Source organism: Excalfactoria chinensis, chromosome 6, assembly GCF_039878825.1.
Source record: "Excalfactoria chinensis isolate bCotChi1 chromosome 6, bCotChi1.hap2, whole genome shotgun sequence".
Classification (NCBI taxonomy): Eukaryota; Metazoa; Chordata; class Aves; order Galliformes; family Phasianidae; genus Excalfactoria; species Excalfactoria chinensis.
Window position 1 is genome coordinate 13,931,392 of NC_092830.1, and position 22,898 is coordinate 13,954,289.

Here is a 22,898-nt window from a genome sequence, read left to right on the forward strand (position 1 = left end):
GGCTCAATACCCACAAAGCACAAATAGTAGCTTTTGTTCAGTGACTGTTTCCAGAAGTCACCTAAGCACCCTCTTGTTTTTCACCAGCTGTGATAAACAAAAGCAACAGAGTGTTTTGGAATGGTAAAACTAATTATGTTTTTGTGATAAATAAATACTCTAAGGAACAAGAAAGGAAGAGGTGACATTTTCATACCTTACAAAAGCAAGTACACTGGAGCTTCAGCATTCAAAGAAATTCAAACTACTCATTTTTAATCAAACTGAACATCTGAATTTGTCATTTCTGTCCAGATCACTAAGTCTATATTCCAACTATGTCTGCTTAGCTAGTTCATCCATATTCTAAGCAATCAGAAAAAACATTAAACAAAATAACCATGCCATGTATGCTGAAGTGGAATTCAGGTCAGGCAAACCAGAATTTATCTGTGCTATTAAACATATGAAATACTTTTAAGTCAGAAAATTTTAAGTATTTTTCTATTTCAGATTTCAAGTACTGTGTTACATTTTAAAACATCTAGGAAATGGAACTGCAGTTCACCCTGTTTATTTGGAGGCAAGCTAAGGTATTTCATATCTCAAACATTACACACTGCAGAAAATTATGGAAATGTAGTACAGGAAACTGAAAGAGAATGGTAAGAGGTGCCTTTACGGACTCTTAAATGTAGGGGAAAACAAAACTCTTCCATCTGCCACCTCGTTAAGAAGGAATGCATAACTTCAGGATCAGAATTCAAATAATTCTCAGCAATGTGAACTTTGTTTTCCTACATGGCAAGTTTAATCAATTATTTACATAGTTCCCCATTACTTGAGCTATAACCAAATACGCAACAGAACTAAAAAGGAAAAAGCTTACATTTTATCAACTAGTGAAAATTGTACAAAGCTAGACACTGATTTTTAAATTTTTACTGGGTTTTTTTTTGATGCTGTTTCTATTCTCTAAATTAACTCATATCGAAGAGATAATCTCAAACTGCTCTACCAGAGCAAATGATAATGGAAGGTATTCCAGAGATAGCCAGCTTCCAGAGATGAGTACATCCATTTATGACATGGAAGGCATGTTTATTTATATTAGAGATTTGAAATACACATTCACGTGTGTCTCCCACATTCACATTACAAATGCCAAACTGTTCTGTGGTACCTCACCTCTGCTACAGTTAAATCCTCTTGGCACTACTCACTGGATGAGCTGCTTCACTGTTAGATTCCTGTATCTCAAGTACTCTCAACCCTGTACTACACAGTATGGATCATAACATGAAATGCACAACTAGAATACTCAAGTATAGCCGCAGAAAGTTCACCTTTAAGAAGTAGCTTTATCACAGAAGACCAAGCCACACCTGATTACTACAGTCAGTTAGCCTCTCAGTTACAAAAATGACTGTTCATTCTCAAACAAAAATTGGAAGAGAGGTTCTCCAAGGAGACAGTTTGCAGAAAGTGCACAAAAAGACAAACAAATAGTGCCAGCAAAAAGCTGCTACAGTTCAGCTCTGAATTAAATTTAAGAAAGAAGACTGCTAGGCAACAGTAACCAGGAAAATATGATTTAAAATTCTGCCCACAGATTTAATTCTTAAAGCAATTTCATCAAAATACTCTGATCAGTAACCTAAATGGAAAAGGTAATTTGATTTCCAAACAATTGGAGAATGACAGATATGCAATAAGTAGTTACACTTTTTTGCTTTAACAGGGTTAAACAGTGTATAACTACCTGAGATCTTAAACATAAATGAGCACCTAACCAGAATTATTACTTGGCTACTTTACCCCTCATTTGCCTTCTGATCCATGGAAGAACAATCACGAGAATTCAGAAACCAGGTTGAATTTTCTAACATTTTGGACTGATCTACAGTATTTTAACATCTCATTTATAACTGTCCTGCTACATGGCCAGAGTCACTAAAGAACAACAGGTCAAATGAACACACTGAGTCAAGCATAGATGACCCATGTCATTTGTGAGAAATCTCTTCACATTTAGAAGATGCAGTACTAGCAAAAAGCATAGGTAACCTATATCCACATACTCACAATTAAAGTTGTGATAGTTTTAATTGTGAATAACATGTTTATTCATATGGAGCCTGTAAGAGGAATTCTTGAGAATCTACTGATTTAAAAAGTTAACTGTTCTCACTATTACTATTAGCTTCCTGATTCAAAAATCTATATTTAATCTGTCACTGCCAGCACTGGCAAAGGAGGAATGACATTGCAAAACATCTATATACTAGACTGTTGGGTAAGCTCTGTGATATTTTCTACACTATAAATATTTAACAAGATTTGTTCCCAACAGACTATTTACTACATCAGCTTATATCATGGCACTGTATTTGCAGCAACAAGACAGAGCAAAGGGGTTATTTCAGGTCTTTAGCCAGCAGATCATTCATTAAAGAAATGCTCAATCATTTAATTCATAAGACCATTTTTAAAAGTATAAATGCTCTATAAATTATGCTTATTTAACACACACAGCTTAAATTCCAGTTTAGTATCTAGGCAAAAATAAATTTTAAATTCCATTAACATAATGGCATTTTACAATTGATGCTTCTATGCTGTTATGTTTCCAATAAAAAATTCAATCCAGAAAAAATTTTCCATGGAACAACTATCAAAATTCTTATTAAAAAAAAAAATCTCATTAAGATGGTACTGCTCACATATGACTAAGATAAATTTATCTGCAGTCAAACGATGCAAGCACTTTGCCAAATTTTGTTTTATATTGTTGAATTTTTTTCTGGTTTCGTTTTATGCTTTGTTTTTTGTTTTCTTGGTTAAACAGTTGTTCTAATTTAAACTACATTGTTATTCAGGGTATCATCATATCACATCACTTAACACAAAAGTTATTGTCTTTCATTTAGTAAGAAAATAGCTCATAACTTTAAAACCTAGTGTAAACAGCAAGAATGGCTGACATAACACTGTGTAACATTCCTTTGGGGATGAAAAAAAGAGCCTGTCAAATTCAGCTTAGGGCATTACTGAAAAGTCTGTTTTGATCAATACACTAACACAACAAGATTTATAATATGTAGGGATTTCAAACTTTCTTTAACCATTCATTGAATATTTTAAACAAAATCTATTATCATCAGTCACAGTATTAATTCTCTTGAAAATGTATCAATAATATTGCAGTTCCAAGTCTGGCATCAGACAAAACTGAGTTTTTTCAACCAAAAAGGCCCACATTTGCAAATAGGTTTAGTAACTCACATCCCTTTTTCTTTTTTTTTCCCGCCTCGCATTTTTTGTTTTGTTTTAATCTGGGTTTACACCTGCTATAGCAGATGAGGAATGCAGTCCATCACCCCATCTTCAGGAGGTCTTTCATCAGTTTTAGCAAGATAATGGAAAATTACACATGGAAGAATCAGAAAAGTTTGAGGAAAAGGGAAAACTCCATACAGAAGTTAAGGATTAGGAGCAGAAAAGGAGCTGACATTCTCCAGATATTTGGTTAAATACAAAAGTAAATACATTTATCTGTTAAAGTATGTTTACCCATCTCACTTAATTTAACGTGAATTTAAAGATAAAGACAAGTTAAGTTTCTTAATCTTCAGTTTCATAAATTACATAATGATTCCATTGACAAGTTTCAGAGTAAATAGCATCACCTTGCATTGCACTAGTTCAAACACAGTCAATGCAGCAGTGACTGCAATCATTAGAGAGTCATTGCTTCTTATAAACTGAACTTATGGGTTCAAGGACATTTCTGTTTCCTCCATTAGTTACATGCAGGAAATTTATTCTTTAATTTTATTTGAAGGAAGCAATATAGTGAAACAAAGCCTTAATTGCAAACATTTTTGAATAAAGTGATTCTTTCCAATGAAATAATTTAGGGTGATACTATTGAGACTAACACTAAGCAGAGCATTGGTCTTTCACTTAGCAGCTATAGATGCAAACTGAAATAAAACATTTTTCCAAATACGTTGCAGAATGAAAAGATTAAGGGTGTACCTACCTCAAGCTCATCAAGTGCACTTCCTAGAGTAGCTCTGTAAGTTTCAGGTTGTCCCTTTTTATTCCCAACTCCTTGGGAAGCATTAGAAATTACATTGAGCGCATTTTGTATTTCATTACAAATTGAATCCTTGCTGGCTGTAAGGGATGCAACATCTGAATGTTCCAAACAAGCTGAACATATTGAATGAAGAAGAGAGGAATTTTCTTTCAGTGTTGCACGTGCTGCAGCAATTTCATCTCGCTGATCACTAGATTTCAAATCCTGTCAGCAAAAAAACATGACATTTATTGCCAAAAGCACTTCAAATCTGACAAGTAATGCATAAATTTTGTTGTTTGTGGGTATTGTTTTTCTTGTTGTTCATTTTTCTACCTGCAGTCTGTTTAAGGACACAAGACACTTATCAAGCATTTGGGAAAATGACTACATCTACAATTGTACTCATGATGCAACCTTCTTTACCTCACAAGGAATGAACAAGATCTGTGTAAAACAATCACATTTTAAAAATCATATTTTATAACAAACATTCTGAAATATTCACATTTTGCTTTCCTAAGAAGATTTTTCCTGTGAAGAGTGGGCTGAAAATCAGCTCTCTCTCCTCTCCAACATGCCTATCTTAATAAGCAATAGAAAAAGAAAAGGACAGAGATGTAGATAGGGTTAATAAAGGAGTCTTTGATTGCTGCATCTAAACACTTTTCTTGTGATTGCATCCCTGTCCTGCCAGCCTAAGTCCCAAGCACTCTGTACTAAGGACAGCAGCTAGAGACGAGAATTCTGAACTTCCGGGAACTGGGAAGCACGGAAGGTAGGGAAAGCATGTCTACTGTGACACAAAGGAGCTACGGACCAGGAGATATATTAGCTACACAACATTAGATACACAACAGTTTAGTCTCTCTGGCTTCTATACTTAAGTATTTCTTTCTGTGTTACATCTTATGCAGATAATTGAACTCAAAAGTCCTTCCAAAGGACTTTTCCCAATCCAAAAAATACTTCCTAACCAGGAAGTCCTTAGAAATTCAAAATTGATAAGCCAGCCGCATAATCTGGCCATTTTCATAAAAACAAAGCCCCACAAGTTCTAGACACAAAGAACAAAGGAAGAAGTAGGTAAAGTTGTCATGCTCACATCTAGCACCCAAAAATACATTAATGTTCTGTAGACACTCTTAGAATTTTGTGAGTCTTATCAACGTACTTAATTCTATAAAAACATAGTAAGAAATGCTGCAAACTTCACTCCTTCCATTTGCTCCTTTTCAAGGATTTTGTCACTTCCCTTCCTTAACTGTTCCCTTAATTACTCCTTTGCCAGACAGCACATTTGACTTTGCTACACTGTTAGCAGGGAAACTTTCAACAAAATGTTCAAGATTACACAAAAGATAAATAAAAAACTAAATAAAAGTGCTAATAAATGTGGGTTTTAAGTGAGGAGATGGAGTAACTATGTGACTACTGTGGTACAAGAAATAAACTGAGGGTGGTAGCAGAAGTAAACTAAGAAAAATTCTTACATTAAAAATAGTAAAGGAATTATAAAAACAAGCTTATATTGACTCTTGTCTTAAATCACTTTCTCATCTTTTCATCTTCTGAAAAACAAACAAACAAAAAAAACAAAACTTTATGGTAGACATTTAAGGTTCAAATATACATTTAAGCAATGATGTTAAGACAAAGTTAAAAGATTGCAGCACATATCTTCTAACAATTAGAAAGTACATGTAGTGACAAAAGATACCCAGGCAAACACTAGAAGCTCCACAAGACAGCTTAGCATATGTTACTACCTCCTTGTAACACAGTTCACTCAAAGAAAAATGCAGAAATGCTAAGAACTCAGACAAAACAAAATCATGCATTTTACTGTTCACAAAACTGCAATACAAAAGTATGTACACTGGTTTCTAATTGCCTGTGTGCTCTTTAAGGCAGTTTTAGTGGTCAGCTTGACCCCAAATCCATTATTATCCACAAATCCTCACACAAATCCTTAAATAAGTGGTTCAAGAATGGCACTGAATATATGCAAATGGAAGTGAAGTAATTATGGACCTTAAAGGCTCATAAGAAAATTAAGTGCTAACATATGAAAGCTTTCCTCTCAGATTTGAACATTAGCCAGAAAATTATTACCATTTAATTAATAACTGGACAAACATCTGTTATGAGAACAATGCCTTGAGTGGTCAGGAGAGACAGTGAGAGTCTCACCTAAAAGGCATCCACAGCTCCAAAGCAGAAATGGGAAGCTCCTGTGTTTGCCAAGAGTAAAGGCCAGAGTCTCTCCTAACTAGGTTAATAAAAAAATGCAGCGATAACAGAGATAACTTCCTTACATGAGAAAGTGATCACAAATCGAAAACTATAAACATATACATGTAGGCATGTATTATTTACATATACACACACAGAGGATCCTTTGTGAAGGGAACATTTTAGAAGCTGTAGAATAACCACTGCCTCTTCTAGAAAACCAATGTAAGATTAACTTTCATAGTAACATGGGATTATTCAGGCTCCTCTTGTAGGTACTGGAGGACTGCTGTCAGGTTCCCCTCAAATTTTTTGTTCAGACCAAACAAGACCAGATCTCTCATCCTCTCCTCACAAGGTAAGTGGCACTAATCCCAGGCATCCTGATGGCCTTTGGCATCCATCAAAATAAGCAGATACACATTCATTTCTTTCAGAGTTTCTAAGCCTGTGTTTTTACAACTGCTAATATGGCACATTGACAATTTGTGATTTGGTAGTCAAACACTTGGTAAAAACTTGCTATGCCTTAATGAGAATTGATTTTCAAGAAAGCTGCCTATCAGCAAGGCTCTCTACATGAGCAGAGCACCCATATAGAGTAATGCCATCACCAGATTACATATTAAGATGAATAAAAATGAGCATTTGTTTTCAAACTTGTTCTTCAGCTGTCTGGGAATGCCTTAAATGTTCTGCATATTACGAATTTTAAAACACAGTGGGTTTTATTTCACACACAATTGTATCAAGTTTTAGAATCATAGTATAGAATCACTGGTGATATAGGGCATCAGTTCAGATCAGTAACACAAGAAGAGCAAGTTAACCACTGAGAAGATACACCCATAAGTTCTGAACCTCAGTGAATCAAAAGAAACATACATCTGTGCGTTCTCAATAACTTAATCACTTTTGCTAGTTAAGCTGACTTCAAGTCATGGTTTTAAGGACTAAGAATTTAATATACTATGCTTTACAAAGACTGTTCTGTCATCAAAAAACCCTGATTTACAGGACACAGGTTCCCACAAGAAGTAATACCTTGCAACTTTCTCTCAGTATTGTACACCGGTTTACCATCAATCATACACAAACTGGTATATGATATCACAAAAACATTGCAAAAAAGAGTACCAAAACTTGATCATGTCTGATTAACATACCAAGGAGGTTTGTTTAGCTTACAGGTATTCTTAGTGGCGTTGTTTTTTTTTTTTCCCAGAATTTGCTGTTCAGCTAAGGAGGAATAGTTTATTAAGATGACTTTCTTCTATCAAAATGCAACTGCTGCACACCACTGTCTCATATACTTCTGCAGCTTCTTCTGGCCCTCTTACAGATTACAGAACAACACCTTGTGGTCATTTCCCTATCTATTATTGCAGAATGCATCTAACAACCTACTCTTTTAACTGTCTCCTAGATTAAGTTGTTGCCTTTGAAAGGTTGCAAAGAAATTTTTCCCTCTTAGAATTAATGTAAGAGGATTTTTATTTAAGTCTAGATCTCAATTTTCTGCACAAAGATACCACTTAATATATTAGCTCACAAAGTTTTTTTCCTAGTTACAGTTGTGCTCATATTTGTCATAAATGAGCATATCTAGTATTAGAGCAGGAAACATTCATAAGCAAGAATGACCCAGGTCAAACACCAGATCTGAACCTCCAGCAGCTCTTACCCCATCTTCAGGAGCAAGAGAGGGGCAAAGAAAGAACTGAAAGAAGTAAAGAAAAAGAGATGAAGAATATAAAGTGGAAATATATATGATACAAAGAGAATTCACTTCGTTGACCTCAAGAAGCCCATCCATTCAGTCAATTCAGGACAAACTCAGCTCACTGATTTTTATAAGTTTGGCCTCCAATTCTTGAAAATCATACATTGCCCTAACACTGAGAGCAGAAGGAAATTAAGACTTCAAGATCATTTTAATACGCGCTCATCAGGGGAACTAAATGAGCAAACAATGCTTTGTTAAATAGTCTTTTTCAAAATGCTTTGCAGCTGGAATATCACGATTGTGTATGTTTTTAATTATCTCAGAAAAGACTGAAAAAACATCTAGGGAATTTCAGAGACCTGGTATACATGCACTGACTGATTTGCTAAGCTTATCAACTGAGATTGCATAAGAACCAGAAGTCCAGAACGTACATGAAGACAGGACCTAACTGCTCAAGCACAATTAAAGAGACATGAAAAATGGCATGTGTCAGCAAAGCCAGGTTAAGTCTGTAAACATTCGTTCCATTTTAAAATATATAGAGTGTTCTAGTTATTTCTTAGGTATGGGAAATTGTATCATCATTCACATGCAGTACAACATACAGGATACAATTGATGAATTTTCTGAAAGCATTCCAAACAAAGTATTCAATGAAAGATAACTCACTGAAAATTGTGCCATAGTGACATTTTCCACAATTACAAATTTCTGCAATATTTTTTGTTGCTGTTCTAGTACCTTTTTGATTTTTGTTTTGTTTTTGAAAATTTAAATTAGGAGGAGTTTGGAGATGCTTATTAAATAGACAATGTTCTATTCTCTGCCTTAGTACTACTACACTGCTTAGAAACATCTAAAGTCAAAAATACCAATAGCAGAAGTCTAGAAGTTTCACTGATACACAATTTAACAGGTACCAAACTGATGAATATTTCGTATTTTTCCTGTTTTGTTTCAGCCTTATTTTTATACATATTATCATATGTAAATGGACTCCAGCTTTCACATTAGTTGGAAAGTGGTCCTGAACTCAACCATTCAAGGTCCAAGGCGTAAGTTTTTCTGGTTTTAACAGAGCACAGTTCAGTTTTCCTGGATCTAATACCCCAGTATGAGAGATGTGAATTCATCATGCATATGCAAGTATGCAGTTCCTATAACTGTTTCAATTGAGACTTTCTCATACATTATAGACCCAGCAAACAGTCAAGGTGCTTGCCACTACTTGCCTGACAAACTTCAGCTGCAGTTTAACAATTTTAAAATATTTATGACAAATATCTGTCAACAATACAAAACAGGCGGATTTCTTTTTTCCTTGCCAACAAAGCACAAAACTATAGCAAACTGAATCAAATTACTCAATGACAGATTTTTCCACTCTATTTTAAGAAGCGTGTAATTCAAACACTGCAGAGAATGCTAAGTTCCTGTTATGCGGACATACATACAATTGATGTGTGCAAAAAACAGCACTCAAGAAAATGAAACTGAAATGTTGATCCATCAAAAAAAGATTATTAGCATTTCAATTTTCAGAAATGTTAATGATAGAATCTGTTTTGGCTATTCAGCTTACAGTGCAATATCAGTTTGTTTTGAGTGCTATCACAGATAACAGTTTCTTTTTCTTTTTGCATATCAGCTGGGTTTTCGCACCATTGTTTTCTGCATACCCTGCAAACATTTATAGGATAGCAACTCAGAGCAAGAAAGAAAAAGCCATAAGCCCTTGAGCTCTGTACTGAATGTTAAAGCATTTGTATATGATAGATTTAATACAGAACTGAGAATAAATATCTTCCAGCAGCTGTGCTCTGGACCTATAAATTGCTGTAAGTACTGTGAAAATCTATACACAGAAAGAACAGTTGTATAATTTAAAGCACCAGCATTTGTCAAGAAAAGAAAAATAGAGAACTTGATTTCTTTGTTTCAGAATTCTTATAAAATAACAAGTTGCCTTTACAAAAATTCTTTTTAGATTAGAACATATAGTTCTAATAGTTCATATTTCCTGATAGCACTTAAGTGCAGAATACAATTTAATTTTTAATAGAATTAATGAAATTCAAGAAGCACAAATGCCAGATAAGTTAAAAAAAAAAAAAACAAAAAACAAAACAAAACAAAAAACTAGAAATTTATTTAAAAAAAAATAACAAAGAGCATTTATGCTATACACTGAATACACTTGAATAATATGAGAAAAGTAGAGTTGATCTAATTTATGCTGTACTGATAATATATACTGTACTAATCCACAAAAATCAGTTGATTTGTTGAAGAAAAGGTTTAGACAATTGAATTATTATTATTGAGACATATCCCTACTGAGAACGTTGACAGCCACATCACACAATCCTGTCCTTCCTTACACTCAAGAGAGTGCATTACCTCCACAGTGTGACCAGTCCAAAAGAACAAGCATAAATACACATTATACCTCAATGGCTACATAAAATGGCATACCATGTAACCAATGTGTAAAACTTATAGACTTTTTTTTTTAAAGTTTATTGGAGAAATATAAAGACTTGTGTCTCAAGGTCACACATATATTCAACCATCTATCATTTGCTAATTTGTGGACACCAAGCAGTGGTTTTTTAAACCATTAATGATATTGGAACTTTTTACGAAATAGGGAGGTGCAACTTTTGAGCTGGTGACTTTGATTCAGAAATCAGGAAAAGCTTCTGAAATATGTATTTTTCAGGAAAAACAAAAATACATTTTAAGAGTTATAAGCAAACATTCTTTTCTAACAAAGATAATTTTAAGCCCATGAAATAAGAACGTTTTGTTAAAACACTGAAATAGTTACTTTCAGAACATAGTCAATATTGAACTGTATTGTCAACGTCTGTTACATTAACAGACTGTTGTCTGCTAAGCACAGTTTAAATTACCATATTTCTTTATGTGCTAGCTTCCAACTATCATAATTGAAATTACTCAACAGGAGACAGTGTCCTTCTGGACTTACAGCAAGTAACAATGAACACTGTAGCATTTCTTACATAAGTTCAGGAAATGCAATTTCCTTGATTTTTAACTATATAAGAAATAAAGCTTATATATATAAGAAATAAAACTGAGTTGAGCTCTGGTAAGAAATTCTCATTATAAAAAGGAATATTATGGAAAACATGGAGCCAGATTCTTCTCAGAGATTCACAATAAAAAGATGTGAGGGAAGACACACTACTGGAAAGCAAATTGCAATTAAGAATTTTGAGCAAAAAAAGTTTACTACAAAACAGATGCCATGACATTCTCATCCTTACAGATATTCAGAAGTCTGCTAGACAGTATGTGAGAAACCTGATCTAACAAAGTTAGTCCTGTTTGCATAGGGCACTAGGCTTGATCTTTCTTGAGGTTCCTTTCTGCCAAAATATGATATTTAAAAGGTGAAAGTGAATATGCTGGGGCTTTACAGAACATCAGAAATATTCCTATTTTGTAATGTCAGTAAGTTTAAAAAAAAACATCCAGAGAATTGGCATTAGAGCAACAGCTCAAGCTGGGAGTCTTCAATAAGGGACAAAGAACAACAACAACAACAACAACAAAAAAATCACTATGTAATTATGCCTTTGCAGTTTACATACCTAATCTCTCCCTGACAGTCAGAACCAATAGCAATATTAGGTTTGGAGTTCTCTTTTTGTTCGGATTCATATCTTTTATTTCTAGTCAGTCTTCTTCTTCTGATCTTCAGAGTTTCAGAATCTGTCAGTGGCTGCAGAGTCTATCAATGTAGTCTTCCTAATTTTTTTCTCCGCCAGTTTCAGCCAACTGTGTGGTCTTACTTGTAACTGGGTAAAAATTCAACAGGCTATGGCTTCATCAAATACAGCTACATGTGCTAAACAAGCTGTAGAAATCCTTCTGTGCAAGTAGAATACCAGATCTTACAATAGAATAAGGGGGAAGAGGCTTTTTTTGTTTGGTTGGTTGGTTTGTTTTTTTTTGTTTGTTTGTTTTTTTGTTATGGAAGATAACAAAGTACTTTGTTAGGTTAGGAAGACCTCAAAGTACTTTGAGTATCCTTGGTGCAACATCTTTACATCAAAGATCTTCTATTAATCAGAATATACAAAATTTGTCCCCATATTCCACAGGTCTGACAGACAAGGAGAAAACATTTTTGTTTATCCAGTCCCTGCCCTTGTCTATAACTTCAAACATTAAGCTTGGAGAAACTTAATGGAGAAAATTTAGAGCACAGATTAAAGACAAAACGTGAAAGAAAATCTGCTTACTTTGCACTAGCTTGCATGGTATTTCCTATCATTAAGAAAACCTGTTTCAGCTGCTCACAATTTTGATGAATTAGTAGTTTGGGCTAACATTGGTCACATGAGCTATTTGGGTGGGGTGAGAGAGGCAGATGGGCTGGTTGGTTCTATCTTCTCATTTGGTGTTTTTGATAAAGAAGACAGGTGGGTTCAGACACTTCCAAGATGAAAGAAAACATTATCTTCATTTTAACACAGTCTGAGTGGTGTTTGGCTATTGTTTTGTTTTTTAAGTGCTTTCTTAAGATTTACTTCCCTTAATTTAATGCCCAGCTGCCGTTGCAATAAGGAAGATGAAATGCAAAATATAGCACAATGGTTGGGGCACTTTTCAAACAGAAAGAAACAGTGAATCTTTTTGTCTAAGACTCTTGTGTTAAGAAGCTGTTAAATATGAGAGCCAGGGTAGACAAAAGAGTAGTAAGACAGTATCAGCATACCTACTTCATTTGTTAAGGGACTAACAATACTTTCTAACTTCAAGCCTATTTCACAAATTTCAACACAAAAAGCAGCTCAATCTTAAATGTTTTTTAAAATTTCTTCTTTAAGCAAGTTATTCATCCATGTTAATTATAAAACAATAAACTGAACTAATCACACACTGTTGCTCTACTTATTCACTCTGAGCCTAGGCTGGCTACTTCTCAAAGAAGTCTACAAGAATTAAAGAAATTATCTGTAATTACCACATCAGCCTTAGGATATCTGAAAGTTTACTTTCAGTAGGATCTTTGATTCTTTCTATTTATGTTCCAATCAAGACTATTCATCTTATATTTCACATGATGTTTGTCAGGTACTTCTTCCTCACGCTGGCTGGTCTGCTCTAACATCTTCCTGCAGAGACAGCCCCTTTGCTATTCATGCCTACAGCCATGAGCAAGACTTAAACACAGAAGCTGCTCCTGTCTCTAGCGAGAAAAGCATCCACCAGACAAACAAATATATTCAGCTATATAAATAACCTCTTCAATCTCCAGGTACTTTCCCCATGCTCTTGAGAAAGCATGATAAGTACATCCACTGTGACATATGTTAGAAGTACAATTCGGGACACAAAAATAAAGAGTAGGAGTAGATCAGTGAATAAGAAGGAAGAAAATATGGAGGAAAAAAAAAAATAAAATCAGAAGTTAAAAGGCAGGAACTCTAAAAATCAGGAAGAGGTAGCAAAAAAAAGAATGGCATACAGACTAGTATACCTGACCATCAGGTCCCAGTATTACTGGTTTTGTGAAGCCTTGAAATCTTAAGGGAAGTGGTGAACAACAGTGTGTGATTAGTTCAGTATATTGTTTTATAATTAACATGGATGAATAAATATGATAGTCCTACTTGATAAAGGGGGAAAATGTCTTCCACCCCTTATCCCATTCCAAGTGTCAAGAAGCATGGAGAGAAATGTCGGTTTATCTGTCCCCTGGTTTCCTCTGGAGAAAAAAAAACAAACAAAACAACAAACAAACAAACAAACACCTTTTTTTACTCTTGCTGTGTTTCAAGAAATAACACAGCACAGCGTTGATGGAGAAAGAGGACTGATGACCATCAGAGACAGATAACCATAGTACAGAAGAAGCCCTGTATTTTAGAATTCATTTAATAGGGACAGATCAATAAAATAAGTCAGTCACAGCAGCGCCATACTTCACATTCACAAATAATTTACTAAGCAAACTATGTCTAAGCTATGGCATTTAAAAACTTGTATTTTCATATTTCATACAGAAACTGAATTTCAAGTGCTCAGCAAGTCTGAAACACATTGCATTAGTATGTCATGTCCCTGTATACTTCCTGCTGTCAGTCACTGAACAGAGACGAATATCAGGTAACAGCAAAAGAACAAGAGGGGATGGTCTTAAGTTGACACAGGGGAGGTCCAGATCAGATATTAGAAAAAAATTATTCTCAGAAATAATGGTGATGCATTGGAACAGTTTGCTCAGAGAAGTGGTGGAGTCACAGCCCCTGGAGATGTTTAAGAATCATGTGGATATGGCACTCAGGGATATGGTTAGCAAGCATGGTGGTGATGGGTTGGGATTGGACTAGATGGGTCTTAGTTGTCCTTTTCCAACCTTAATGATTCATCATGTTTCTAATGACTAATTTTCCATTGATTAATCACAATTTGACCAAACAGATTTGTTGCCAAATCCCCTCAATCCAAGAGAAACTGCAACATACGTTTTTGCAGAAAACTTTATACTTTTCTTCACATTAACAACACTGTTTGTAGGACACACCAATTCTAAGATGCATATGTATACAGGGTGTTTTTCATTTAGAGTTTTTTGGTAATACAACATGCTGTTTTGCTGACTAAGACAAAACAAATTATATTCTCTCTTCAACAATCTAAGCCATGCTACAATCAATATAATGTCTAACAGATTTGAGGACTGTGAATAAAATATTAAAATTGTGTTAGAGTTCTTTTATATTGAAGAGCTTAATTAACATGAAAATAACCTTTCAGTAACGTTTCCTTTCTTTTAGATTATTCTTATAAAGTATTAATGAAACATTAAACTTTTTTCATAGGACAATAGCTCGCTTCTAAAATGAAGAATCACTCAAAGACCATCTAATCAATTTCCTTTTTAGTTTATTATTAGAATATCACTCCTAAAAAGTGAACAGAATTTTTAAAAAGTATAATCCTTCAGAGAACTCACCTTCAAAGTTAATGAGTGTAATCACCTTCTGAAAGAGAATAAATCACTTTGTTATAGCAGTTATGTTTAATACAAAATTGAAGTTATTTTTGCTCAAGAAAAAAGCTCTATGAATTCTGAAATAATCTTCTTTAAGCCCAAACATGAGATACAGTTGTGCATTTGTGTATTTCAAAAGTGAGTTTTGTAGCTTCCCTTCATCCTCCAGCAGATCTTAAACCTCCATCCACATTCTTCAATATTATTTAAGAGAAGCAATATAGGGTCTCCACAGTATGACGTAGAATTGCATGGTTGCAGCTGTGATCAGCCCTTCAGCATACAGGCACTGCATAAACCTAACATGAGGCTTATTTGTTCCTTATACAAAGTAAATACAGAATTAAAATAAACTACATTGAAAGATGACAAACTTGCAAGCAAGCAGAGCTTTTTGCTCTCCTCTTAGGCACACTCAGGCTAGAAGAATAAAAATAAGAATGGGTTCTAGAAAGTACATCAACCAGAAAAGGCAAGTCCAAAAGGGTGTATCCAATCCTAGCAAGTAATACAGGCAGACTGGTAACAGGCAAGAAGAAGGCTGAGGTACTCAATAACTATTTTGCCTCAGTTATCACTGGCAACTGCTCTTCACAGACTGCTGAAGCAGATGAGTCAGAAGGTGGTGTCAAGAGGAGCAATGCCCCTCTCACTGTTGGTAAAGATTAGGTTCACGTCCACCTGGGAAGCCTGAATATCTATAAGTCTATGAGTCCCAACAAGATGCAATTCAGAGTCCAGAGGGAACTGCCTGATGGAGTCACCAATCCACTCTTTCTGGTATTTGAAGAGTCTTGGTAGTAAAGTGAAGTTCCTGGTGACTGGAAAATGGGCAATATTATACCCATTTTTAAGATGAGTATGGGCAGCAGGTCAAGGGTGTCAGAGTCCTCAGTACAGGAGAGATGCTGGAATGCATCTGGAAGGTGCCACAAAAACAATTCAAGGGATGGAATACCTTCCCTACGAGAAGTAGAGAAAGTTGGCACTATTCAGCCTGAAGAAGAGAAGACTCCAGGGAGACCAAATTGCAGCCCTTTAGTACCAAGAGCAGGGCTGTAAGAAGAAAGGGCAGATTCTTTAGCAGGGTCTGTCATAATAGAACAAGGGAAAATTGTTTCAAACTAAAAGACAGGAGATTTAGATTGGTTATAAGGGATTTATTTATTTTTTTAAATACAGTAAGAGTGGTTAGGCACTGGAACAGGTTGCCCCGAGAAGCGATGCCTCCTCTTTGGAAACATTCAAGGTCTTGTTGAACAGGGCTTTGAGCACTAGATCTATCTGTACATTCCTGTTCTTTGAAGGGAAGCTGGAGTAGATGACCTGTAAATGTCCCTTCCAACTCAGACAATTCTATTATTCCAAGGTTCTGTATGCAGTCCCACTGCATCCTGGGAGACATTCTTTCAAAGCAAAATAATCCTCCCCTTCATAGATTATCAATATCAGTAAAAACTATTACTATCTCATAGTCTCAGTTTAGGGCATATTTTTTCTTCTTTTTTAAAAAAGGAAGCATTCACTGAAATCAATTATGTATGTTTAAAAAAAGCCTAAGTTTCCAAGTTCATTCCAGTGTTTTTCATCCCACTTTCTCCCCTATAGAATTGTCACCAAATTAGAAACTTCATTAGGGAATTTCAATACTGAAAATATTCTTCAGTTAAAGCAATACTCATACACTTTAAAAAAGAAAAGATTGAACAAAGACAAGCATCTTCATTTTGCACTTACTCAGCTTCCAACACCCAAACGGCACCTATGGAATGTCTGTTATTACCTATTTTCCCCACCCCTTTAGACACTTTTCTTCTTTCTTAGACAAAAATAACTGTCACAAAATGCCAATTTCTAGATTTAAAAATCAGTCTTATCTATCACTTTCACCACAGTTAAACTTTCCAAATGCAAACCATTGGAAATTCTTCAGAGTACTCTATTGAACAAGCCCTGAGAAATCAGGCTGTCTGTGAGTCAGTGAAATTTGTGAAAGCCAGTGATTTAGTCTGCTAATACCACAATGAAAACAGGATGCTGCCAAAAATCTAATCACATAGTAACAATTGCCACTGGAAAGCAATTTTGATAACTATAATCTCTTCAGATAATCAAGAACAATCGAATATATATAAAAGCATTACTTTTCTAGCTTAACAAAATTATTTCTATTGTATTTGTATTCAACAGCTGCTGTATTGCAAGGAAACTTTGTGATGCCTCTGGACATATATACAACATATAATGCATGTTGTAAGACAACTTGATGCATTTGGCAAATCTCCCTTTGAAAGACTGCTTGAGTCTTGTCATCTGGAAGAAGTGTTGGATGTCAGTTAGCAAGAATCTTGAGTGAAGATAGGTAGCTAGACAACATATTGAGGATTCCAGTGATGATGAGAGGATTCCAGTGATCATGAGTTCACAGTAATTAGACAGCAGCTAGCAAAAATACAGGACATTTTGTCTACAAGCCAAACTAGCAGTTTCATTAAAGTGTCAAAAATAGTTTTATAAGTGGGCATATGTGCCAGAAAATAAAAGCAGTCTGAGTAATTACATAGTCAGTTAGCAATACATTATAAGATAGTGGGAGCAGAAGTTCAGCATCTCTGCAACTTAAACATCCAGACACTTTTTTCCCCACACTGGTTGCTCTCCAGCCAGAGCTGCTGCAGTAGTATGGTGCACCACAAACTGCCTGAATAAAAGGAAACCCCACAAGCAAAAATTCTGGGTCAAACCATTTGTGCAAGAGACATTGGGATCTGTGGGTTGTGTCCATCTTGGAAGAAGGAAAACATACCTTACTCCCCTCTGGTAATAAGAGATAATAATAAAATATTGTATAATGAAAGTGAGATAATCACCATTGCTTCCAAATCAGGCCGCTTACTCCTTCAACACAAACAGCAGTTTATTCCTCCTCCTTTGAGAGCTTGTATCTGAAAAGTATCAGTGTGTGCAAAACCTTGTTAACATTACTGTTTAGCACCTAAGTGAAGCCTACAGGGAATAATTAGTATCTTCTGCTAAGCCTTGACAGAAGTGAAAAAAAACAAAATAAAAAATTCCTCAGCCTTATGTTGTGTAAAATACTCTTTTCTGTTGACCCCTATCTGATTAAAAAAAAAAAAAAAAAAAAAAAAAAACATGGGACACCAGATGAGGTCAACATGAAGAAATCTGAAGAACTAAGACTCTTTTGTGCATCCAAAACCACTAACAGATTCAATGAACATATAAGACCAAGTGGATTGGAGGAAAAGAAAGTAACACAAAGACTGCCAGAAGCAAATTTGCACAATGCAAATCCCAATACCTAACCATAGTGCTAGTCAGAATCAGACTGAAGTCAAATTTGGAAGAAATCTGACTAAATTATCTTGCCCAATAGGCCCTGCAACAGCTGTGCAACAGGATCTATGCTATCATCTAGGTAAAAGGATATGCCTCTTGAGGTTATGCCTGATGCAGGATCCCTCCTACATATAGAAGCCAAGGGATTCCTTGCCTGTGCCAATAATTAGTAAATGACTAATAGCTTGCTAATCTTTGTAAATCCTGTAAGACATAATCTTAAGATTATATCTTAGATTGACCATGCACATACTATCCTTTAGATACAACCTATCAACGAAGTCCATGACTAGGAGTGGAATTAGCCACAAATAAGATCTTTGAAAGCAAGGAGGTACATTCTGAACTTCACAACTTACATGGAAGGTCTCCTGGGCAACAAATGATCAAGTGAACCTTGCCTTCTCTAATCTTGTTTTGCTATCTTATTTATGATTAAGTTGTGTTAAATCACTATTACATATAAATAAATACATCACTATTTCTCTCTTATGAGTGAAGTATCTAAATTTACTTGTGACTGCTGTAAAAAGAAAAATTGCTTCAAGAACATACCAGTTAGTTTCATAAATAGAATAAAACCATCAAATGGACATTACTAATATCTTGCTCTTCAAACAGGCTCTTCATCAACACAAATACCAATACCTTGGCCTACTGGTCCTTGTCAAGCTCAGGCTCAGTTCCCAAAGAATACCAGTCCAGGAAGAAGTGAGTATGATGAGTAAGGTTTTAAGGTTTCCCCTGGTGAACACCACTCATGACCGGTTACCAGCTGGATGTTACTCCATTTACCACCCCACTCTGCACCCAGCCAGTTCTTAACCCAGCAAAGAGTTTATCTGTCCAAGCTATGGGCTGCCAGCTCCTCCAGGAGAATACTATTGGAGACAGAGTATAAGGCTTTGCAGATGCCTAGACAGACTAAGTCAACAGCCTTTCCCTGATCCACCAGGTGAGTCACTCAATCATAGAAACAGATCAGATTGATCAAGCAGAGCCAGTCTTACATGAATCCAGAAATAGTTGTGGGAAAGCCAAGAGCTATGTGCTCACAGTATGGGGTAACTAACACAGACAAGAGATCATGGCAGCCTGTCTTATATATTAAAATTTGGAAAAATTGAACAAAAAACAAACAAAAAAACCAAACACATAATTTTCACTCCCCATATTCATGCAAAGTACTGGATGCAGATAACTTTCTGTTGTCAGGATTATGATTTTAATCTATTAGCATAAAAAATGATTTTATTTTGGCCTCATGTAAATACATTTTTTAATGCTGCAAACCTTGTATAAACCTTTGTTTGCAGTTCCTTAGTAAAATCTTCAGTTAAAGATAAGAGTGATTAGAGTAATAACTGTACAGAACTACTTCTCTATTTAAAAAACGTCTGCAATTCTCTAAATCACATGGATCCACTTTGGGAAAAACAACACTTATGCAGTTTGCTATCACACTAAAGATGAATTGGACAGAAATTAAATCACATTATGGTACTGTTTCATTAGAAAGCCTTCTAGACTCATATACTGCAATACATTATTCTCAATATGTAAGCCTTTAAAGAAAAAAATAATAATAAAGCGGTACTTCAGTGAGGAACATTGAACAGATTCCAGCAACTTATTTCAGATTTCTGAAAAGCTCACCGTATTCTCTGATTAATCACCAAAAGTATTTGTCCAGAACATCTAGAGAAGTCTCAGGTGTTACTGAAGCTTTAATTCCAAATAAAAACACGTATGAACAAATGGATGAGTAAGTTCACAGAGGAAGAATACCATTAGAAATAAGGTTACTAAGCTCAAATAAAGAAGTTAAATACAGCCAAGTTTAAAACAATAGAACAAACAAGGGGAAAAAGTTGATCCTTTGAAGACACACCATGACCTAGAATAAGCAATGAACACAGAAAGAAGAAATTCTGGAAACACAGAAAGAGGAGAAAGATGGACTGCTGTAACACTAGAAGGAAAACCCTAGAGACAGATTAATCTGTGAAAAACAATATTCACTATCTTTTTTTCTTTTTTCTTTCTTTCTTTCTTTTTTTTCTTTATACTGTCCTTGAACAGAGTTGTAATCAATTAAAATCAGGAGGTAAAAAAGTAAGATTTCATTTTAGTACTTGAAAAGAATAAGTTGGAGAATATTAAAGAATAACCTGGTGGTCTTCAAATAGACTAACTCTGTTTCATTTCCAATCAAATTTCAGTCAAATGTAGACTACTGTAGCACTGATGAGGTAATTAAAGATTTAAGGAGGAAAAAAAAAAAAAAAAAAAAAAAAAAAAAAAAAAAAAAAAAAAGCTGAAAACAAGGGATTCAAATAAAAAAAAAATAGAAACAAGATTGTAAACATACAAAAGTAGATTAAAACCACCATTTTGTGTTGGCTCAAAACAGCCTCCTTCTGTACCAGGAATTATGCAGCAACATATATCAATTTTCTGGCATAATTTTTAATCCTACCACAAATTTTGTTCTTCAAAGCAGAATCAGAAAACATGCCCTTAAATTAGTGTAAGGACAGTACAATAAGACTGGCAGAGAAATTATCCTGGAGCATATAACAGCAGTTCAGTCTTAAATGAAAATATATATCAAACATGATTCTTCAGAATAGTTATTTCTGTCTGGAAAACTCCATGTTCCCAACCACGGTAATGAAAGGGAGAGAACATTGTAAAAGAATGTACAGATAACAAAGGGCAAGAGTAAAAATGAAACCATTTTGTTAACCTCCAAAATGACCTAAAAATAAAAACAAATGTGAAAGCAAATATTACCAGAAGTGCAACTGTTTGTACTTCTGCTGGAAAAAGTAAAGCAGTAAAGCAGTATAGCAGCCCTAAAAATACACCACTCTGCTTCAAATTTTCTTCTAGTCCCCTTCAGAACAACAAATATCAAAGCAAAGTGAATGAACAGATTGTAGCCTGTAAGAACTTCTAGTAACCTTTCATCATCTTTATTATGGATAAACCCAAGTGGAAGTGCTGGAGGATGCTGAGGCTGCAATGAGAAAAGTTACAGGAATTATGGATATTTTTAAAATATAAGGGAACAAGTCATCTGTTCTCTATGACCACTATGGGCAGAGACAAGAACAAAACAGACTTAAAAGACAGCTAGGAAATCTCTGTATTAGATAAAAGGAGAAACGTTGAACAGCAAGGAGAATGAAATATCGAAACAGATTGTACACAGAAGCTGTAGCGCAAAGAATTTAAAGAAAAAAATTGTTGAAATTGATCACTAACATTTAAATCTGATTTGGAATACACAGATTCTGTATGGTTTCCTGTATTCCTTTCAGACCTTCTTTTCTGATTCTATGAACATACACTTTCAAACAAATAACAGAAATATCACAGCTCTCCACCAGACTAAGCAAAGAGATTTCATTTTCAATACAGAAGGAAATGTTTCTGATGAACAGAAGAGAGTTACAAAGGCAGAAAGATTCTTTTCATTATGGGTCAGTAAACTGGATAGCAATCATTCTGGTCATGACGAATATAACCATCTTGTACAGACTTATATGAAAGTGTCAGGCATGTTATCAGAACAAGGCAGAAGTACAGAGGGTACATACTGTTGCCTTACTGGCTATATGGCTAAACACACCCATGCACACAAATTTTGCTCAGTGCAGTAGCTTGCAATGCCACTAAATGAAATACTACAAAGCATACAGCAATTATATAATCTAGTGGGTGAGTTGCATGTGAGGTACACAAATCTAAGACATTAAAATAACTATTTACTGCATGTATATGATCTCCCCTTTGACAATACCTGAGCAAGATCCCTAATTACAGAACATCTCCAAACATACTACCAGACCTAAAATCTTCTTACAGATGCTTGAACACATCTCAACACCTTGCCTAAAAATCTCTCCAAAAACACTGCTTGCAACAGTTCTGGGAATCAGAACAAAATCCTGGCATACCATAGCTCTGCAGACCAACCAACATAGAGCATCTTTGTATTTCAAGAATAATGCAATTAGCACTGCACTGACTGAAAATTAGCAAAGCCAACTAGACATAAGCAGGGCACTATTTAGCACTGTATGATTTAGTAGGCATGATTCCCCATTTTTCCCAGTTTTCCCATTTAAAAGCCTTTCGTTTATTTGCTGTTTTTACCTCAGGACTGATGTAAGCAAATGATAGACCTTTCATCAAACTGTTCTAATGGTAATACACTTTTCACAGTCTTGTTAGTGTCTTCCATGAAAGCATGTGAAAGATGTTCACAAATGCCTGTTGTTACTCATTTAGTACCACCTTGGGTCTTCTTTAATATACCAGACTTGTAATCACCTGAAGTAACTCCTTTTACAGTATTTTCAGATCATACTTGTGATAGTTTTTCATTTAGCCACTGAGATCTCTCACAGCTACACTTAGAAATAACACAATAAAAGAGGACAGGAACTGGAACTGCTGTACTGAACTTC

The 22,898-nt window shown here is 35.0% G+C and overlaps 1 protein-coding gene across 2 annotated transcripts in view; it reads right to left on the reverse strand.

The window, feature by feature from the left end:
• Positions 1 to 22,898, reverse strand: part of CTNNA3 (catenin alpha 3) — a 384,435-nt gene that overhangs the window by 305,565 nt on the left and 55,972 nt on the right. For both annotated transcript variants that reach the window (XM_072339610.1, XM_072339609.1), the window contains exon 6: positions 4,025 to 4,288. In XM_072339610.1, coding sequence (XP_072195711.1) covers positions 4,025 to 4,288 — 264 coding nt within the window. The remainder of the gene's footprint in view (positions 1 to 4,024; positions 4,289 to 22,898) is intronic.